The sequence below is a fragment of the Cinclus cinclus genome, chromosome 3, assembly GCF_963662255.1.
Source record: "Cinclus cinclus chromosome 3, bCinCin1.1, whole genome shotgun sequence".
Lineage (NCBI taxonomy): Eukaryota > Metazoa > Chordata > Aves > Passeriformes > Cinclidae > Cinclus > Cinclus cinclus.
In genome coordinates, this window is record NC_085048.1 from 55,766,364 (window position 1) to 55,783,313 (window position 16,950).

Genomic DNA, 16,950 nt, shown 5'->3' on the forward strand with positions numbered 1-16,950 from the left:
AAAAAAGAAAAAAAAAATAGAAACCCCCCCCCCCCCCCCAAAAAAAAACCAACCACAAAAAAGATGTGATAAACTGACAAAAACTGTCACTAATAGCTGCCTAAATCAATAGGTGGTCATCTCTTGCCCTCTAACTTCAGTGGGGATGGGAAAGGGGAAAGATGCTTGATGAATAAATATAAACAATGTTCATCTGAGGAAAAGGTTTAGATTAGCAAACTAGAACAATGAATACTATCTAGATTGCAAAATAAAGAACTTGGTTTATGGTAGATGAACATGAACCAATTATATTGGTTACTATTCAAAAGAAGGGGGGAAGAAAGAAATAATATTTCAGTTTGCTATTGAAACTATTACATCACAATATGCCAGAAAAATAAGAAATGCCAAAAAACAGGAGAATAGGCACTTGTGAAGCCCAGTTTGGAGCTATATGCATGTCGTGACCATTTGCTGAGGGATCTGCAATCCATACTAGAAAGCAACAGTAGATGGCCTACTTTTCACAAAAAGTGAGAGCTAGAGAAAACCACATTGTGCCATAGGGAGGGGAAGCACAGGCAAAGCCTTCATTATTAATTGGCATACACAGAAAGAGCAAGCAGAAACAAGACAAGTAAAAGAAAGAAGGGAATTCTCCCCGGAAACATATGGGAAGCACAAAACAGAAGTAATAAAACATTAAAGAATAGGGATACAGACACCATCATGTCCAGAGAGTGCAGTCATTAGTAATGAACATAATGAAAGCACTGGAAGGGTGAATGTGAAAGTTAATGGCTTATTTTACACGTGTGAGAGAGTGTGCAGAAAAAGAAGAGGGTATCTAAATAAGAAATGTATGAAAGATTCTTCCAAGTATCATTTTCTATATAACTCACCAGGCTTCACTAAAGGGAGAAGTAAAGGAAAGCACATAAAATTCCACTTTGACACCTGTCTTTCAATGCTGATTTCATTTTCACAATTTATCTTTGTAGTTACTGCACAGCAGAGGACCCAAAGCCAAGCACGGCCAGCAGGTCTCCCTGGCCACAGACCTGGTCTTCTACTCACTTTCTTTATGGGTCCACTAAATCATCTCCATTTTATAATTAGCCACCAAGGATAATTTTCCAGTTAATTTTGCCATGTAAACCCTATAAAGGCTCAAAGAAAGGTTCCCTAAAGAAAGCTAAGCACCCAGCATGCTGAGGTGCGCTCTCTTCAAGAAGCTGAGCACAAATTTTTTCAGTATTTCTGACTATCCTTTTCCTATCTGGTTGAGCTCTCAAAACACAAGTTGCCTGATGTCAATTGAAATTTATAAGATACCTTGGGAAATATTTTTGCAGGTCCCAGAAGTTATTTGCAGTGCTGAAAATCAGTGTGTGTAAATATGCAATTTGCAGAATTGTTGCTAAAAAATATACATATTTTCAAAGTTCATACCCAAATTTTGTTGGACATGAATACTTAGCAATAACATCGTGATTGCTTCAGAGTTATCTAAGTGATAGCAATCACCTATTCAACCTCTTGGTCTTGCTTCTAACTAAGATCCAAACTAAGACCCAGCAAACTTTTTTGAAAGCTAACACTGTGATGTAGGAGTAACTTAATGGAATTAAATGGCAGCACAAGGAATGGGCTTCCTTATGGGCACAAGGAGGACAGGAAGGAGCACTGCTGTATTTGTATACACAGCTTTTCTGCAAACATAATTTGACTACCTCTTAAACAGCACTGAGTAACAAGGGTTGCAAGATACAGAAATGGAGGTGATTAATTCTGTCTTGGCTTGAAAAACTTACTTTTCTTGCCAATATTTTGGCACCTCCTGCTGACTAATACAGAAGGGAGTGACACAGGGCCTGAGGATGTAAAACAGATATGGTGAAAATGAAAAGCTTTAGTAGTTAGCCTACAGTAGTCTATCACAGCAGTAGAGTAAGTGTGTAGGAGAGTGGAAAAAGAAGAGATTGATTCCACTTCCCAATATTCAGTCAGTTAAATGATGGGAAAAGGTCTGAAAGGGGCAAGGTTATAATCACATAAAATACAATATATTTTAATAAGATTGTAACAGACTACATGGGAAATAGGGCTTTGTGTGAGAAGTGTTTCATTGACAAATCTAAAAACTGAGATTAATAATGGGTTACCATCTAAAAGAAAACATGTAAGAAATTACTAAAATCAGCGAATTAGAACCACAGAAGGAGACAAATCTCCTTTACATACCTTCCCGTAATAGGAGAAATTAATGAATTTTACAGACAATGGACTTGACAAGAGTCTGCCCGTGCTTTTATTTAAACTGCTGTAAATCACCTTGTATTTCCTTCCAATTTATCAAGTCAGTAGTATAAGAGGGAAGACAGACTGCTGTAATGGGGAACCAGGCCTTTCCAGTTGCATGACAGTGAAAAAAGGCTAAAAATGTAAGCAGTTAGTGTCTTGCAATACTGTGCATTGCACAAATAAGTGTGCAAACTTACATATGTTTACTCTCAGCTACACTTCTATGTTTTATAGATTAAGCTCTGCTTTCAGGTACAGCCAGATATACCTATAGAACCTTAAGAAATATCACCAGATCTGCTTTGCACTAACAAGAGCAAAAATGGGAGAGAAGGAACAGGCGGAATTCTCAGCTAAACCGGTGCAAAAGTGCACCTCCCTCAGAGGACACTTTTAAAAGCAACCACGGAACAAAAGCCTCTCTGCTTGCCAGCCAGGCATACATTATAGTAACCACACCCTTGTAGGTAAACATGTACGTAGAACAAATCACTTCTTTTGTGAATAGGGTTTACTTTATAATTTCAAAATGCATATTGCTCTTCCTTGACATATTAGTATGCTTAAAGGAATCATTTAAGGAAATAAGATTATTTGCCTATGTTTACACTTATTTGTCCTCTCCTCTGTTACTAATCAAATTTGTCTAATATTTTTATCGCATCATATTTTATATAAAAAAAAATAAATAAACATAATGATGGCCTTTCAAGTAGTGGTTTCTAGCAATAAAATAAAGTCAAGAAATCACATAGTCTCATGTGTGATGAAAGTAGTTGGAAAGGCTGTATTGCTCCAGGTATTCTGGTAACGTAAAATGTCAATATCCCACCATATCCCAAATTTTCTATTACTTTGAATGCCAGTGCTCTGCTGGAGGTTAAAAAGATGAAGCTGCAATATGTGCAATTAATGCTTCTTATCGTTACTACTGTGTTTTAAAAAGAAATTAGTTTGCTCTGTGTGATGATGCAGGGCTAGTTTTCAGAGGAGGCCATGCACTTGGAACACTGCAGAGCCTACCCTGCTTGGGCAGACAACTGGATGTGGGGTTCTGCTGGTGTCCAAAGATCTGGTGCTACTTGCCCCAAGCCCCCTTTTGCACCTACTCTACCGTGCTGTTTCAGAACAAATTAAAAAACAGCTTTTGTAAAACATATGTTCAGTTCCTATAGTAAGCTATTTTTGCAGTTGGAAGGCCTCAGGCATTATTATCCTTCCAAGCCACACACAAACAAAGAGGGTTTACCACAAAAAAAGAGCCTCTGCTGAAGAGTGTAAGGTTTACCTTTGCTCCCTCACTCAAGATCCTAATTTCATCAAGTTCTATAAAATTTCAATTGATTCAGTTTCACCTTATCATTGAATACTTATTGCTACCTGACCTAAGGTCAAATATACTTTCAAAATAAATAAAGTAAAAAAACGTAATGTAATCAACTGGTAAGTCTGAATCATCGCTATCTTATTGCTGTTGTACACCAGAACTGGGTTTTCAGTGTAGGTGCTCTGCTATAATCAGGGTAACAGTGATTCAGAGGGCTCTAAACCTGCATGTGCAGAAACCAGAGGTACAGACTTAAAAAATCTAGGCTACACCATCTACACTGCTGGAGTAGAAGCCAGCAGAGCACCTCTTCTTTCTCTAAGCACAGGGATGAATATCCTAGGAGAAATCTTGTTTCCAGCTGCTACAAGTTTCCAGATTCCTACCCTTTCTCTTGCTTTCCAGCCTGGCTGCAAGAAAACCTGAGTATGATGGTGTGGAGGTAGCTGCATCTCCTGCTGGCCCACATCTCTTGCCATCTGTTTCAGCCTACCCAGGACCAGGTTATGTCCATTTTCAGCAGGGAGGTGGTTGCCACTCACACCAAAGTGTTTGCTGTCCTTGGAGTCCCGGCACACATGCAAATCTGGGTGGTAACATATCCAGCAACATTTGAGGCAGGTATCCCTCAGGAAGACACAGCCTGGCCCTCACACACTGAACAGCTTACTGGAACAAAAATGCTAATGCACATTGTTGGACATAATTTGTATCCACAGGTAGGGAAATGTGGCTAAATATCTGCCTCTGAGCGACTTGATACATGATAAAAGAGGCATTAAACCCTGGTCTCCTGCCTCCTTCCCCTGAACTTTTAATCAATCTTCTTATCTCCTTTTATGAGGAACTTGTAAGGAAGTCTACATCAAAGGAAAACATACATTTGTATTCTGCTTCAGTCATGTTAACAGTACCCATTAAAAACATTTCTCACCAATATACCAAAAATCACCTGTTGTTCAATTATAAAAATACCAGAACTGCATTTGAAACTTTACCGTAACTACAGTCTAAAAGTGAAACCAAAAAAGTGAAAGTTGCTTGTTGTTTTATGATACACAGGCTGGAAGAAATGCAGAAAGTAAACAAAAAAGCACACATAAACATACATTTTATAAAAATGCTTCTCAAATTCTAAGATATATTTGCACCAGAGGGAAAGGTGGCAATTTACAAGACTTTCCATAGGAAAAAAACACATGTGATCATACAAGTTGTTAGACACTGACTTTACAGTATTCCTTACAGATTCTGTGACAAACAGAAAAAAATAGGAACACACAGGTAGAGGCTGCCGCTGAGATATTCCCAAGTCTAAGAAAAATGTATGCAACTATCTCCTGTACATTTGGAAAAGCTTGGTGTTCAGGCTTACTTATTCTTCTCACTGCTGAGCTTCCTTCATGATTCCTTTTCTACTTGGTTGTGCCTAGTTAATTGACGTTGGCAATACTCAGCCCAAGTTATGCCAGCCAAACAGCCGATCGCAACAGGAAAACACTGAGGAAGAAGGCAACATAGCTCAGATTGGATGTTTAACCAGCACTCCTGAAACTTTCTTCACATGCTTTTAAACTTCATCTTGAGGTTCATGTTTGTAGTGGAGGTGCAGGAAATCAAGTAATTCAACTTGTATTTACCAGTTATATAATTACTTTTATAAAATTGCTTATATAATTTGTGTAAGTAAAAAAAAAAAACAAAAACTCCAGAACATCATGCAGTTACACTGTTTACAATTACTCTGTCAGTTGATGCAATTACTATAAATAGGCTCAGAGACATCACTAATTAATGAAGTTGGAAGGGTAGTGTAAGAAGTCTACTACTTCACATTTAAGGCATATGATATCTAAGGTGAGATGTAGAAGGGTGATTTCTTTTGGGCTTCGGCAAGAATGTATTATAAAGAGCCCTCACGCATCAAAATCCCCCAGGCAGGGCTACAGATGCTTGGGAAATAAAGCAAAATAGTAGAATTGTGGCTTGTTTCTAGCTAAAATTTTAATATTAAGAATGAAGCAATATCAGTGGAGTGCATGCACAGACCATACTGATTTTAGTGGGGTTTATATATGCAGAGCGGATTGTGGAAGATTGACCTTTAAACCTGGAGGTGTCACTTCCCTCTCTGTTTTGAACACAGTAATATGTGCTTTATTTGCAATTTTATGCAATCTTACAAACCAAATGTAATGGGCTCTTTCTTTCAATCTTGGATGAAAAAAATGTGTTTTTTTCAGAGTCACTTGAAAAGAAATATAGTCTTGCAAAAAAAGCTGTCAGAAGACAATCATGCATATTAACAACTCTCTTGAGAGCAATAATAGACATTCTTTGCATTTATTCAGCAAATTTACATCCAAATCGGGAAGATGTTGGATTTATCTCAGTTAACACCGAAATATTTGCAAAAATCAATATGGGAAGGGGTTTCCTGCAGAAGAAGGAAGAGATAACCTTGCAGAATTTTGTTTGTACCTCTCTGGGATACTGTAGGCAAAATGACCACATCGCTCCCGTGAAATGAGCATTCTTAGTCACAGAGAGGTAGTACATATCCTTAATCAGTAGATCCAGTGAATCCTGTCATATCTTTACAGCTGCACTGACGGCAGGCCCAGCTCTGGGCCTTCTGTGTACATAAGCAACACTCACTCTTGGAGCAGTACTTAGAAAACTGTCTTACTTCTAAACAACTTTCTCTTAAAGGGTTCAGGAACATTTTACACATGCAAAATTTACACTCCTGTGGCTTACCATAAGTTTTGATTTTTTGCAACAGTAATATCCCCAACACCTGGCAACACTGAGGACACTGAGACGTCTTTTCGTATTTTCTCTGACATCTTGATTTCCTTCATTGCCCAAATATATATTTGCAGGGGGGAAAAACCCCAAACTACAAAACAACTTTAAAATCCAATGGATACGAATGGCCTCGTTCTCTGCTGATGCCAAAATGCACTTTATACAAAAGTGTGGAACAGAGCTGAATTAGTCTTCAATTCTCCATGTTAGCATTAAACACGCCCCCCACACACACACACTCTTCCCCGCAGAGAAGTGCTTTGCAGACATGGCACCGTACAAAGCCCCTTCACTCTGCACTAACGCAGGTACCCGGTGCAGCAGACCCATTTTACAGGTAGGCAAACGGAGGCCGGTAGGCACGGCACCTCCTACCGGAGGTTTGGGTAGGGCAAAACAGGAACGACGCGCACCCTCCGGCTAATTCAGCACGAGGTGCGATCCCAAGAAGTGATGCGTCCGCTCGGGGAGGTACAGCCCCGGCTGCGCGTCCACGCCCGCGCTGCCCGACCCGCTGACTCGCGTTACGCGGGAGCTCTCGGGAGCAAAGCGGGGCGGAGCGGATTGCTGCCCGCAGGCTGTGCCCGGCCCCGGCCCCGGCCCGCCCCGCAGCCCGCTGCGTCCTCCGGCAGCGGCGCCGCGGGCTCGGGAGCGGCCCCGCCCGCCCCGTCGGCAGCTCATTGATGAGCCGCGGGCCTTTGAGGAAAGGGCGAGTGCGCCGAAACCGCTGCAAAGCCATGATTTTTCAAGCAGCAGCGCAGCCTGGGAACTTTGCATGTTTCGCCATTTTTCACATCCTGACTCATTTCTGTATCAAAAAACGTGTTCTCTGGAGCTCATCGGACACCCGCCGTCACGGCGGCAGTCAGCATCCACCGCCGGGCAGCAGCAAGGGGAACTATAGCAGAAATCCCCCGCGGCCAGGCAACCGCAGCCAAGCCCCGGGCAGCCCCGGGCCCCTCGGAGTTCCTTTTCTACTGCCAGCGGGGGTTGTTTGCCCCCCGAGGTTGTTTGCCGCAGCCGCTGCGGCCCGCACACCACGCAGGGAGCGGAGCAGGTGCACCCGCCCAGGCCCACCCTCACCCCGCCGTCGGGAGGCACCTGTACGGGCCGGGGCTGCCCGCGGGGTCTCGCCCGAGAGTTCTCGCCCCGTGGCGAAAATCGCCTTCCCCACCCGCCGTGCACGGAGCAGAGGGGCTGCCCCCCGCCCCGACAGCTCCATCAGCGACGGCCGCAGGGCACGGGGGGCTGCGGACGCGCCGTCGAGGGCCCGCGGCGCGGGAGCGGCGGCGGCGCTGGCGCGGGGAGCTCCCGCCGCTGCCGCGCGGGAGGGGCGGGGCGGGGCGGGGCGGGAGGGCCCCGTGGGGCGCGCGGCCCCGGTCCGCCCGCCCCGTTCCCCGCCGCCGCGGCACGGGCCCGCCAGGCGCCTGCGCACTGCAGGGGCGCCAGATTTGGCGGGAGGGGGAGTGTCCAAAAGCCCTTTGTTTGATGGCATCTCTGTTTACAGAGTTTACTCTTTAATCTCAACCTGTTTCCTCCTCCTCCTCCCGCGGCTCCTCGGCACTCCCGTGCGCGGCGGCGGAGCGCCCAGGCGCAGCCCGGCAGCAGGGCGCGGCGGCGGGCGCGGGCTCGGTCTCCCCCGTCCTCCTCCCCCAGCGGCCGGTGCGAGGATGTCCCGGAGACCCCGGCACAGGTAACCCCGCTGTCTGCGGGCGGGGGACGGCCGGCTGCGCTCCGCGCCTGTCAGACGGGGCGCGGGGCGGGAGAGAGGGAAAGCGGCAGCAGGAGACCGCTCGCCCGGCGGACGAGCGGGCAGCCCCCCGTCCTCCGTGCACCTGGTCTACTCCGCCCCCGGCGCCGAGGCGCTCCCCTCCTCCGGAGGCGTCGGGGGAGCTGCAGCCCAGCGGGACGCGCCGCGGAGCCGCCGGTGCCGGGGCGCTCGGGCCCCGAGCTGCACGCTCGCGGGGGGCCGGGGCTCGCCGCCCGCAGGACCCAACGCGGAGCCCGACGGACGGAGCTGCGCGCCCCGCAGCCGCAAGGCGGGACAATGTCTGGCGGGCTCGGCGGCGGCAGGTAGCGCGTCCCGTCCCATTCATTCATTCATTCCCGGCCGGGTGAGGCGGCGGGTGCGGGAACTCTGTTCGCTCCCTCGACTTTTTTCCCCCCTTTATTCGTGCGGCCCTTTCGCCCTTGGAAGCGCGACTCTGGCCTGTGGGGCTTAGCTTTTTCCCGGTACACGTCTCTCGGCACATGCCGGAGCGCGGCAGCGCGGGCGGGGGGCTGCGGGTCGGTCCGACGGAGCGCTCTGCCGGAGCTGTCAACCCGTGCCCGCCCGCCTGCCGCGCACTCGGGCTGGGGCGATTCCTGCCACGCCGCGCCAGGGGCCGGGGGTGCCCCGGAGGCGCCGGACTGGACGGGACGGGGCGGCAGCGCCGCGTGGCTGCTTCCGTGCCATCGCTACCGGGCGGGCGCACAGAGCGGGGTTGTTGTCTAATTAGCCGGAGACGGCGGGTCGGACACGTGGAGGCTTTTTTCTCTTTCTCTTTGCAGCCCGGCATCCTCCCCTCCTCCCCTCCCCTTTGGCTGCTTATGACAGGGGAGAAGGTCGCAGGACTTTTTGTCGCTTCCCGGGCGCCGGCTTCGTCCGGTGGGACTGGGGGCTTGGTGGGATCTTTCTAAGGAAGAGGGGCTTGCGGTGCGGGAGGAGGCGGCGAGCCGCTGGGCAGCGCCGAGCTGTACTTTCAGTGTCAGAGCGGGGCTGTCGCTTGGGCTGGCGGTGAATCACCCGGACCGTCCCTCCCGAAAGAGAGGGACAGCCACCGCTGCCTCGCGGGCGCCTCCCGCCGGGACACGTCCGCCGCTCGGGGCTGGGAGGACGGGGAAGCGCGGTGCGGTGTCCGCCTGATCCACAGGCGCGGCGCCGGCAGGAGCGGTTCTGCCCCGCGGGGCTGGTGCCCGAATTCTCTCAGTCACGGTAACAGCAGCGAGTCATTTCCTCTACACCTCCTCTTTTTTTTTTTTTTTTTTTTTTTAAGCTCTCCCCCCCAACCCCTTTTTTTTTTTTTTTTTTTTTTTTGGTGTCTCTTTGCCGTGTATCGTTTCACAAGCCGGTTGCCTCGGCGAACAGTGCAGCGCTGATAGGCGGCCGGGGGACTCCCGCTGTCCCAGCCGGGCGGAGCGCCGTGCCGTCCCGAGCCGCCTGGGGGGCAGGCTTCATGGCTGCGGCCGGAGGTGCAAAATAAAGTTTCAGAGCACCGCTGAGAGCCCTAAAAACTGCCGAGCGTCCCGGAATCCCAGGGCACTTTTCTCCTGCTGGAGGACACAGGTAGTACAGTGGAGTTTGCTCGGTTGTGCGGTGCCACCGAGGCCCCAGTCATTTAAATAACCCTGGTACAGAGCTGGCCCCGCGCTGAAGTCCTTTAACGTGTTGGCCGCTGATGCTCTGCTGCTGCAGAGCGGCGTTTCCCGACGGTGCCCGGTCCGCACCGCCGCGCAGGAGGCGCCGCCGATGGATGCGTACCTGCTGGTTGCAGTCTACGGAAAACTCGTTTTCAAAATGATACTTGGAAACTGTGCCACGAAACTTCCTTTGGCATACGGGCAGCGGCGCAGCTGCCTCCGTGTGTCACTGAGAAAAGTGAATCTGCTTTGAGCGGCGGCTGGGGAATGAGCCGCGCTTGTGGCAGCTGGAGCGTGGGAGCTTCTGCTCAAGCACAGGAGGCTCCAGCTGCCAATGAGGGGTGCGTGCAGAGCGGGAGGTTCCATCGGGGCTTACTCCCAGTGGTTACTGGGTCTGGGGAATAGGGATTGAACCGTGGGGCTGCAGCACGGTGGGTGCAAGTTGAGGGTGGCAGTGATGGGTGAGTCAGGGGCACCCGGCAGAGGCTGCAGGGAGACCACGCACGTCACAGCCGGCCATGGAAAACTTTTCACATGTAGCATGTAAGCATGTTCTTTCACGGCACATCACACAGGCCAGAAAACAGGGTGGAAGATGTAGGGTTTGATCAGCCCAGTACTTTTAAACAATATATGTTCAGCATCTTGCCTTTTGGAGGTGTTTGCATCTTGACTAAGAGTCATTGTGCTTCACTGCAACTTAATTTAAAGTAATCTCCTGAACACATGTTAACAGCATAAACATCGCCTGTTAATTTTATTACAAAATAACTTTATTTTAACGTCTTAGTCATACTTTCAACATACCACAGCATGCCATACCACCAGATATATCGCAATTTTTAATCTTAATGACACCGACTCCTTTCTAACACTGGTGGCTAACATCTCTTAGCTGAAGTATCTGAAGAACTGCTGCTCATACCTTAAAAGTTAGAAGTAAAATGCTGTCTCCAGAAAGGCACGTCTTGTTACAAAACACTCTCTTTTAGATTTAGTTAACTAACAGCAAGTACTGTTTGTGAAGAGTCATGGAGTCCTTTTTACCCATAGATAGATAGCCTCTGGGGAAATCCCTTAGTCATGAATTAGATGAGCAAAGTATTTCAAAAACTGTATGAGGGATTTAGAAATGGATTAGAGGTAATAAAGTTGTAGAAATGGACAGTATAGAAGGCTTCAGTCATTCATTTGTTGGTTACAGGATATTAAACAAACTTGTCTTCAGTCCTTATCTGTCCAAACCCAAAAATGGAGGGCATATTTCATATTAGAGCTTATTGCATGTTAATGCTGCCACTGACTGTCTACTTTATTGTAAAAACTTGTGCCTTCTCCTGTACGGTCCATAAACATTTTCTCAAGCAATGTTATTGTTTAGCTTTTTGTTTTGCTACACAGTCTGTTTTATTTTTGAACAGTATAACAATCTGCTTTGTATATATTAAACACACAAAAACACTCATATTTTTCAGAATGTATGACGTGAGTTAAAGGTCTTAAACATGTACTCGTTTACTGGACACAGCCTCTAGTTGTCTTTATTGTCCCAAACATTGTATTTTAATTTGAAACTTTCATTGGTTGAAAGTTTGCCAAATGTGTAATTCACCACTGATCTAACATTAGGAGCAGGTCTAAACATGCACAGTAATACGAAGGTTGCCAGCCCTTTGCCTGTATCTGTGGATACCAAAAACAGCAGAACCAGTTCAGAATACTAGAACAACAGAATGCAGAACAAAATCTTGTTGTGCAAGTTTTAAAACTTTTATCTGTGTAACCTTTGTAAGGATTGTAGTGGGGGGGGGTTTTGTGTTTTGTAATTAAGTAGCTCAAGTCCTCACGCTCCACTCTGTCTCACTGTGTTTCCTTTTGCAGTATATATAGTAGTGATGATGATGAAGATGACGTTGAGGTGTACGATCACGATTATGATGGTCTGCTTCCTAAGACTGGAAAACGTCACTTAGGAAAAACCAGGTGGACCCGTGAAGAGGTAAATCCAAATTCATTCCTCTCCTGCCTGTAAAAAGATGGGAGAGCATGGATCACATTCTTCTCCAAGTTGCTTCATGTTCTTCACCATGTTGTTAATCTGGGCATTTACTTCAGTGATAATCCCATATCTGAGGACCACTTTTTTGACCCGCTAGCTATATTCAGTGTTTTATTTAACTTTGAGCATAGTTCTTACCTTTTAAATAAAAAGTATAAACACAACTTTTTAATTTCCACCGAGCTCTGCGTTACAGTAATTGATGTGTGAATCTCTGTGTAATCCCTGCTGGAGAAGCCGATTCCAAATCACCTGTAGCAGTGCTTCATTGTTGCTACTTGCCTCTTTCTGTTTGGAAACTGTTGCTATGTGAGAACCACTGTGTGTTCAGTGTCCCACAGCAGGAAACAACTGTGGCAGAAACTGCTGCAGTCCTTCTGTAGCGTTGGAATTTTGCACTTTAACTGCAGTGTTACGATTCCAAGTGGAAATAAAGTAAAAACTGGAGGAGAGAAATCCAGCAGTACCAAAACTGAGCATGCAAGATGTATTTTGCTTTTTCAAGGTCAGAATATGTTTTAGTTGTGATACCCTTGTGCTGACTTTCTGGGAAAATTGTGGTATCAAACTACTTTGCCAGGTGGATCTCCTTTGGCCATTTAACTGGGTTGAGTTTGTTGTGGAATACATGAATACAGTTCTTAAGTTATGTTTTGACTTTCTCTTCTCTAACAATGTCTATTGATGTAAAAACAGTGACAGGTCACCGCTTACAAGCCTTTTATTTATTTATTTTAAATCATAGTCTGCCCTTACAAGGGTGGACATGCTTGTGGTGTGGCTAGGGAGGAAAAGATGGCCATGAAGTCCAAGGGCCATTGTCCTGTTGCATGAACTGGGAGCATACTGGGTGGTGCTAACTGGGGAAGGAGAGGGCTTCTCTTATCCTCTTATCTCCCGGGGCATTTCTGGTTTGTTTTACACTATCTCGATCTTTCCCAGTACATAAGATTGGTTTCTTTTCTCTTTAGGGTCTATATTTCTGGCCTTATCACTAAAAAGATTGGGCCAAAACTCTCTCACAGAGAACAGGAGCAAAAAGGAGCTGTTAGTGTTATTATGCATTTATTGGAGGTGGATAGGCCATGAGCAAATCACTGGAACTCCCATTACTTGCAAGACACATAAAGCTTAAGGCTGTGATTTTCAGAGGTCTCAGAAGTGAGATTTTCAGAGGTGTGATTTTCAGGTAGCTGAATACCTGAGTGTTACTGAATTTCAAGGTTATTCTGATGCTTGGCATCTAAACAAGATTTCCTCCTGTAAATCCAGTCCAAGAATAACAGTTGTAGTGCCTTGATGAGTGAAATGGGAATGTATATTGTGGGTCAAAGAACTGCACAGAAGTCAGTCTTTCTACTGCAGCACGGTAAAGAACCTACCAAAATCCAAAGGACAAGAAAAAATTTCTACTTTAGGCAATTAAAAGCATGAGAAGTCTACAGACCACTATCCCGTACACCCAGAAAGCAGAAGTAGATGCATAAGAAGCCAAAAGAATGAATTAAAACTAAATGTTTCATTTGGATTATAAGAGATTGCAATGTTAATTATATCTGGGGGCCTTTTCTATTATTCAGGATGAGAAGCTGAAGAAGCTTGTGGAGCAGAATGGCACAGAAGACTGGAAAGTCATTGCCAATTTCCTTCCTGTAAGTGGATATTGGTTTCTGTTTCCAGGCTTAGTAGCAACTCTTTATCGAGGGGTTTCCTTGATAAAGGGGAAGGGTTGCTTTATAGTTACGTTTTCAGGGGAGATATAAAACTTCCACAAATTGAGACCTTAGAAATTTAGTTAGAGTACTGTGGAAACCCTTACATTTTTCTCCTTTCACTTCTCAGAAAGGGTTCGAAAAAAATCAAACAAGCAAAAATGGGGGATGGTGGGGACTTGCACAGTAGATGGTCAATGTGACAATGAAACAAAATGTCACAGCACACAGGAAAAAAAAACAAAAAACTTTGGTGCGTTGTAAGTATGATTTTGAAGATAATTGTTTTGTGAACAGTTTGACTGCTGCTGAAATACTGCATGTGAAAGCATGCCAACTGTTGTGCAGATGGGGAAGATAAAGTTTGTGTAGGTTTGGTGATGGAGTCCTCAATGCAGAAGTGATGGAAATCTCATATGTTCTGTCAGCAAATTGATAGCTGACCAGCTTCTTCTCAGACTTACTCTATCACTCTGTGCTGTTTAGTAGTCTTAGTTGGCAGTGAATTACATCAAAACAAGTGTATATAAATGCTAGTTTTCTCACTCTACTTTCATCTCATCTAAAGAATTATCTCTTTTGTGCATTTCACGTTTCACTAGAATCGGACAGATGTTCAGTGCCAGCACCGATGGCAGAAGGTACTAAACCCAGAACTTATTAAAGGTCCGTGGACTAAAGAGGAGGATCAAAGGGTAAATAGCTTTTCTTTCTATCTGATTAATGCCTTTCTAGCAGATTTCAGGTGTTGGGGCAAAACTCCTGGAAACTTTGGTGGTCTCCACATTATTATGGCCAGAGGCAGATTGTATCTGTGTAGTGCTTTCTAAGTTTGCTATGCAAATAAATTACTGTTGCTTTATAGCTCTGTAATGTAGAATTGCAGTCTAGAAATGCCTTAACTATTACCAGATTTTTCCTTTTGTGTAAAAATATGAATGGGAAGTGGGGAACCTTAATTGCTGTTTGTTTTACTGTGGCAGTTTTGAGAAATGTTGTTGAAAATATTGCTTCACCACAGGAAAAAAGTTCATTGATTCATCATGCATCATTAAATACAGGCAGTTTTTATGTCCTTCTTTGAAGGTAATAGAGCTCGTGCAGAAATACGGTCCAAAGCGCTGGTCTGTCATTGCTAAGCATTTGAAGGGAAGGATTGGAAAACAGTGCAGGGAGAGGTGGCACAACCATTTGAATCCAGAAGTGAAGAAAACCTCCTGGACAGAAGAGGAAGATAGAATTATTTACCAGGCACACAAGAGACTGGGAAACAGATGGGCAGAGATTGCAAAGTTGCTGCCTGGACGGTAATGATATATGCTTTCAGCTCTTAAAAAAGGAAAAAGCTGCAGGTCTGAGCCGTCTGTTTTAGTCGCCTCAGGCTGCACTGTAAAAATAAAAAAAAAAAAAAAAAAATTTGGAATCAAAACCTGAGAAGCCAGTGACACCGATGTGCATTTTTCTCTGTGGGGAACTTTACTGTTTGGTCAGTACTTGCAACAGTATGCTATTTTTGCAGGCTTTTAATGTTTGCCATAAGTAAAAAAGCCAGTAACTGGAACAAGACCATAAGAGTTTCCTAAATGTTTGTGCAGTCTTGTTTGTGCCTTTGATGACTGTCAAAATTTAAATCGATTTAACAGGTTAGGATCAGGCTCTGCAAGTGGAACATAATTTACATTCAGCTAAGGGTATGCCTTCAACATGAAATCCAGTCTGTTTATTCAAAATTATTTAAGAGAAGGCTTCTTCAACTTTTGTAATTGCCCTTGAATCATCCAGATGATTTTGACCTGTTAAAAAACCATGTGTAAAACAGGAGAAACTTTTTCCTCAAACCCTGGTCCTGGAAACACTTGTCTCACTGAAAGCTTTTGTACAGCTTGTATATAAGCTCAAAGATTCAGTGTTTTATTTGCTGTGATTAAAAGTGACTCAAAATGTGGGCAAGTAAATAGAGTAAGCAAGGGAGAGGTTTCCCTTCCTACTTTTCTTCCTGCTACTTGGTAAAATATCTTCAAGACCTAAATATAAGGCCTAAGACCACGATAGCCTTTTAAGCAGTCATTCCCTGGGCTGCTTTCATCTTCCAGAAGATAACAAGAAAGGAATTAGCCCTTGGAAATATTTTTGTAGCTACCACACCTCACAGATACTACTTTGAATGATACCATGCAATGGTGATGTTTTTCAAATAGCAGAGCTGTTTTAAAGTCTACTCTTAAAATCTGACAAACTTGATAAGTTTGTTTCCCCTGACTCATATATATGAGGATTTGAATCTCAGTTTTTCTGCATCTAAGAAAAATCCCAACAGTTTTGTTTACTGAGTTTGTGTGTACAGCATGATGTTGTTGTTGTTGTCTAGGTGACCAACTGGAAAGTTGCTTGGAAATTAGTCTATTCACAGCGGTTCTCCAGTGTCTTTCTTTCCAGCAAAGAGACACAATAGGACTCCTCTGAAATATTAAGATATAGGAAGTTGATGTTGGCATTCCTTTAGGATCACCTCAAAGTGATGTTAGCCTTTGTTGTCTCCTCACTTCACAGGAATGATGAAGTTAGTAATTTCTTACAATTTGAGGATCTGAGTCCTCAGTTAGAGGACTTAGATGAGAGAATGAGAGGAATAGAGGATGAGAAAATGCTTTAAAAAGCATGTAAACAACCATAGCCTGTTTTTCTTCTTCCCTAAATGTTATACCAAGCATCTTTCCTGAGAAGTTGGGAGTAGCATTTGTAGTGGTAGGGGGTAGGAGGAAGGAGGAAGGTCAGAGAAGAGCTCAGGGGTTTAACAGAAATGCCAACAGCAGTTCCCTGCCCATTGACCTGTCTGAATTGGAAATGCTCATTTTTGAAACTCATCGAACATCTGTATTTCTGTTGCAGAACTGATAATGCTATCAAGAACCACTGGAACTCCACCATGCGCCGAAAGGTCGAGCAGGAGGGCTACCTGCAGGAGTCCTCCAAAGCCTGCCACTCCTCAGCAGCTGCTGGCTTTCAGAAGAACAACCACTTGATGGCCTTTGCTCACAACCCATCGCCACCTGGCCAGCTGCCAGTGGCCAGCCAGCCCCCGCTGAGCAGTGACTACCCCTACTACCACATCCCCGAGCCACAGAACGTAAGTGTCTGAAAATGTGAGTGTGGTGGGGGTGCTCCTTCTGCCTCGTTGAATAAATGGGTGCAATTCAGCCATATCTGGTTTCAGCATCAAGGATTTTCTTTGTCTCGGTGGACTTTGCATGTATTTGATGTCAGATGAGGATTTCTTTGACTTTTGCTTCATTCGGTGGTGAAAATAAGTATGTTTCAAACTGGTGGCATTCAGGTGGCAGAACCAGGTACAGCGG

The 16,950-nt window shown here is 45.3% G+C and overlaps 1 protein-coding gene across 9 annotated transcripts in view; it reads left to right on the forward strand.

Moving 5' to 3' along the window:
- The first annotated feature begins 8,079 nt into the window (after positions 1–8,079).
- The window catches only part of MYB (MYB proto-oncogene, transcription factor), a 28,473-nt gene continuing 19,602 nt past the window's right edge, over positions 8,080–16,950 (forward strand). For 8 of the 9 annotated variants that reach the window (XM_062488838.1, XM_062488843.1, XM_062488840.1 and 5 more), the window contains exons 1-6: positions 8,095–8,117; positions 11,705–11,822; positions 13,463–13,534; positions 14,197–14,289; positions 14,681–14,901; positions 16,484–16,721. In XM_062488838.1, coding sequence (XP_062344822.1) covers positions 8,095–8,117; positions 11,705–11,822; positions 13,463–13,534; positions 14,197–14,289; positions 14,681–14,901; positions 16,484–16,721 — 765 coding nt within the window. Of the gene's footprint in view, positions 8,118–11,704; positions 11,823–13,462; positions 13,535–14,196; positions 14,290–14,680; positions 14,902–16,483; positions 16,722–16,950 lie in introns of all 9 variants that reach the window. The other variant, XM_062488847.1, reaches the window with a different exon arrangement.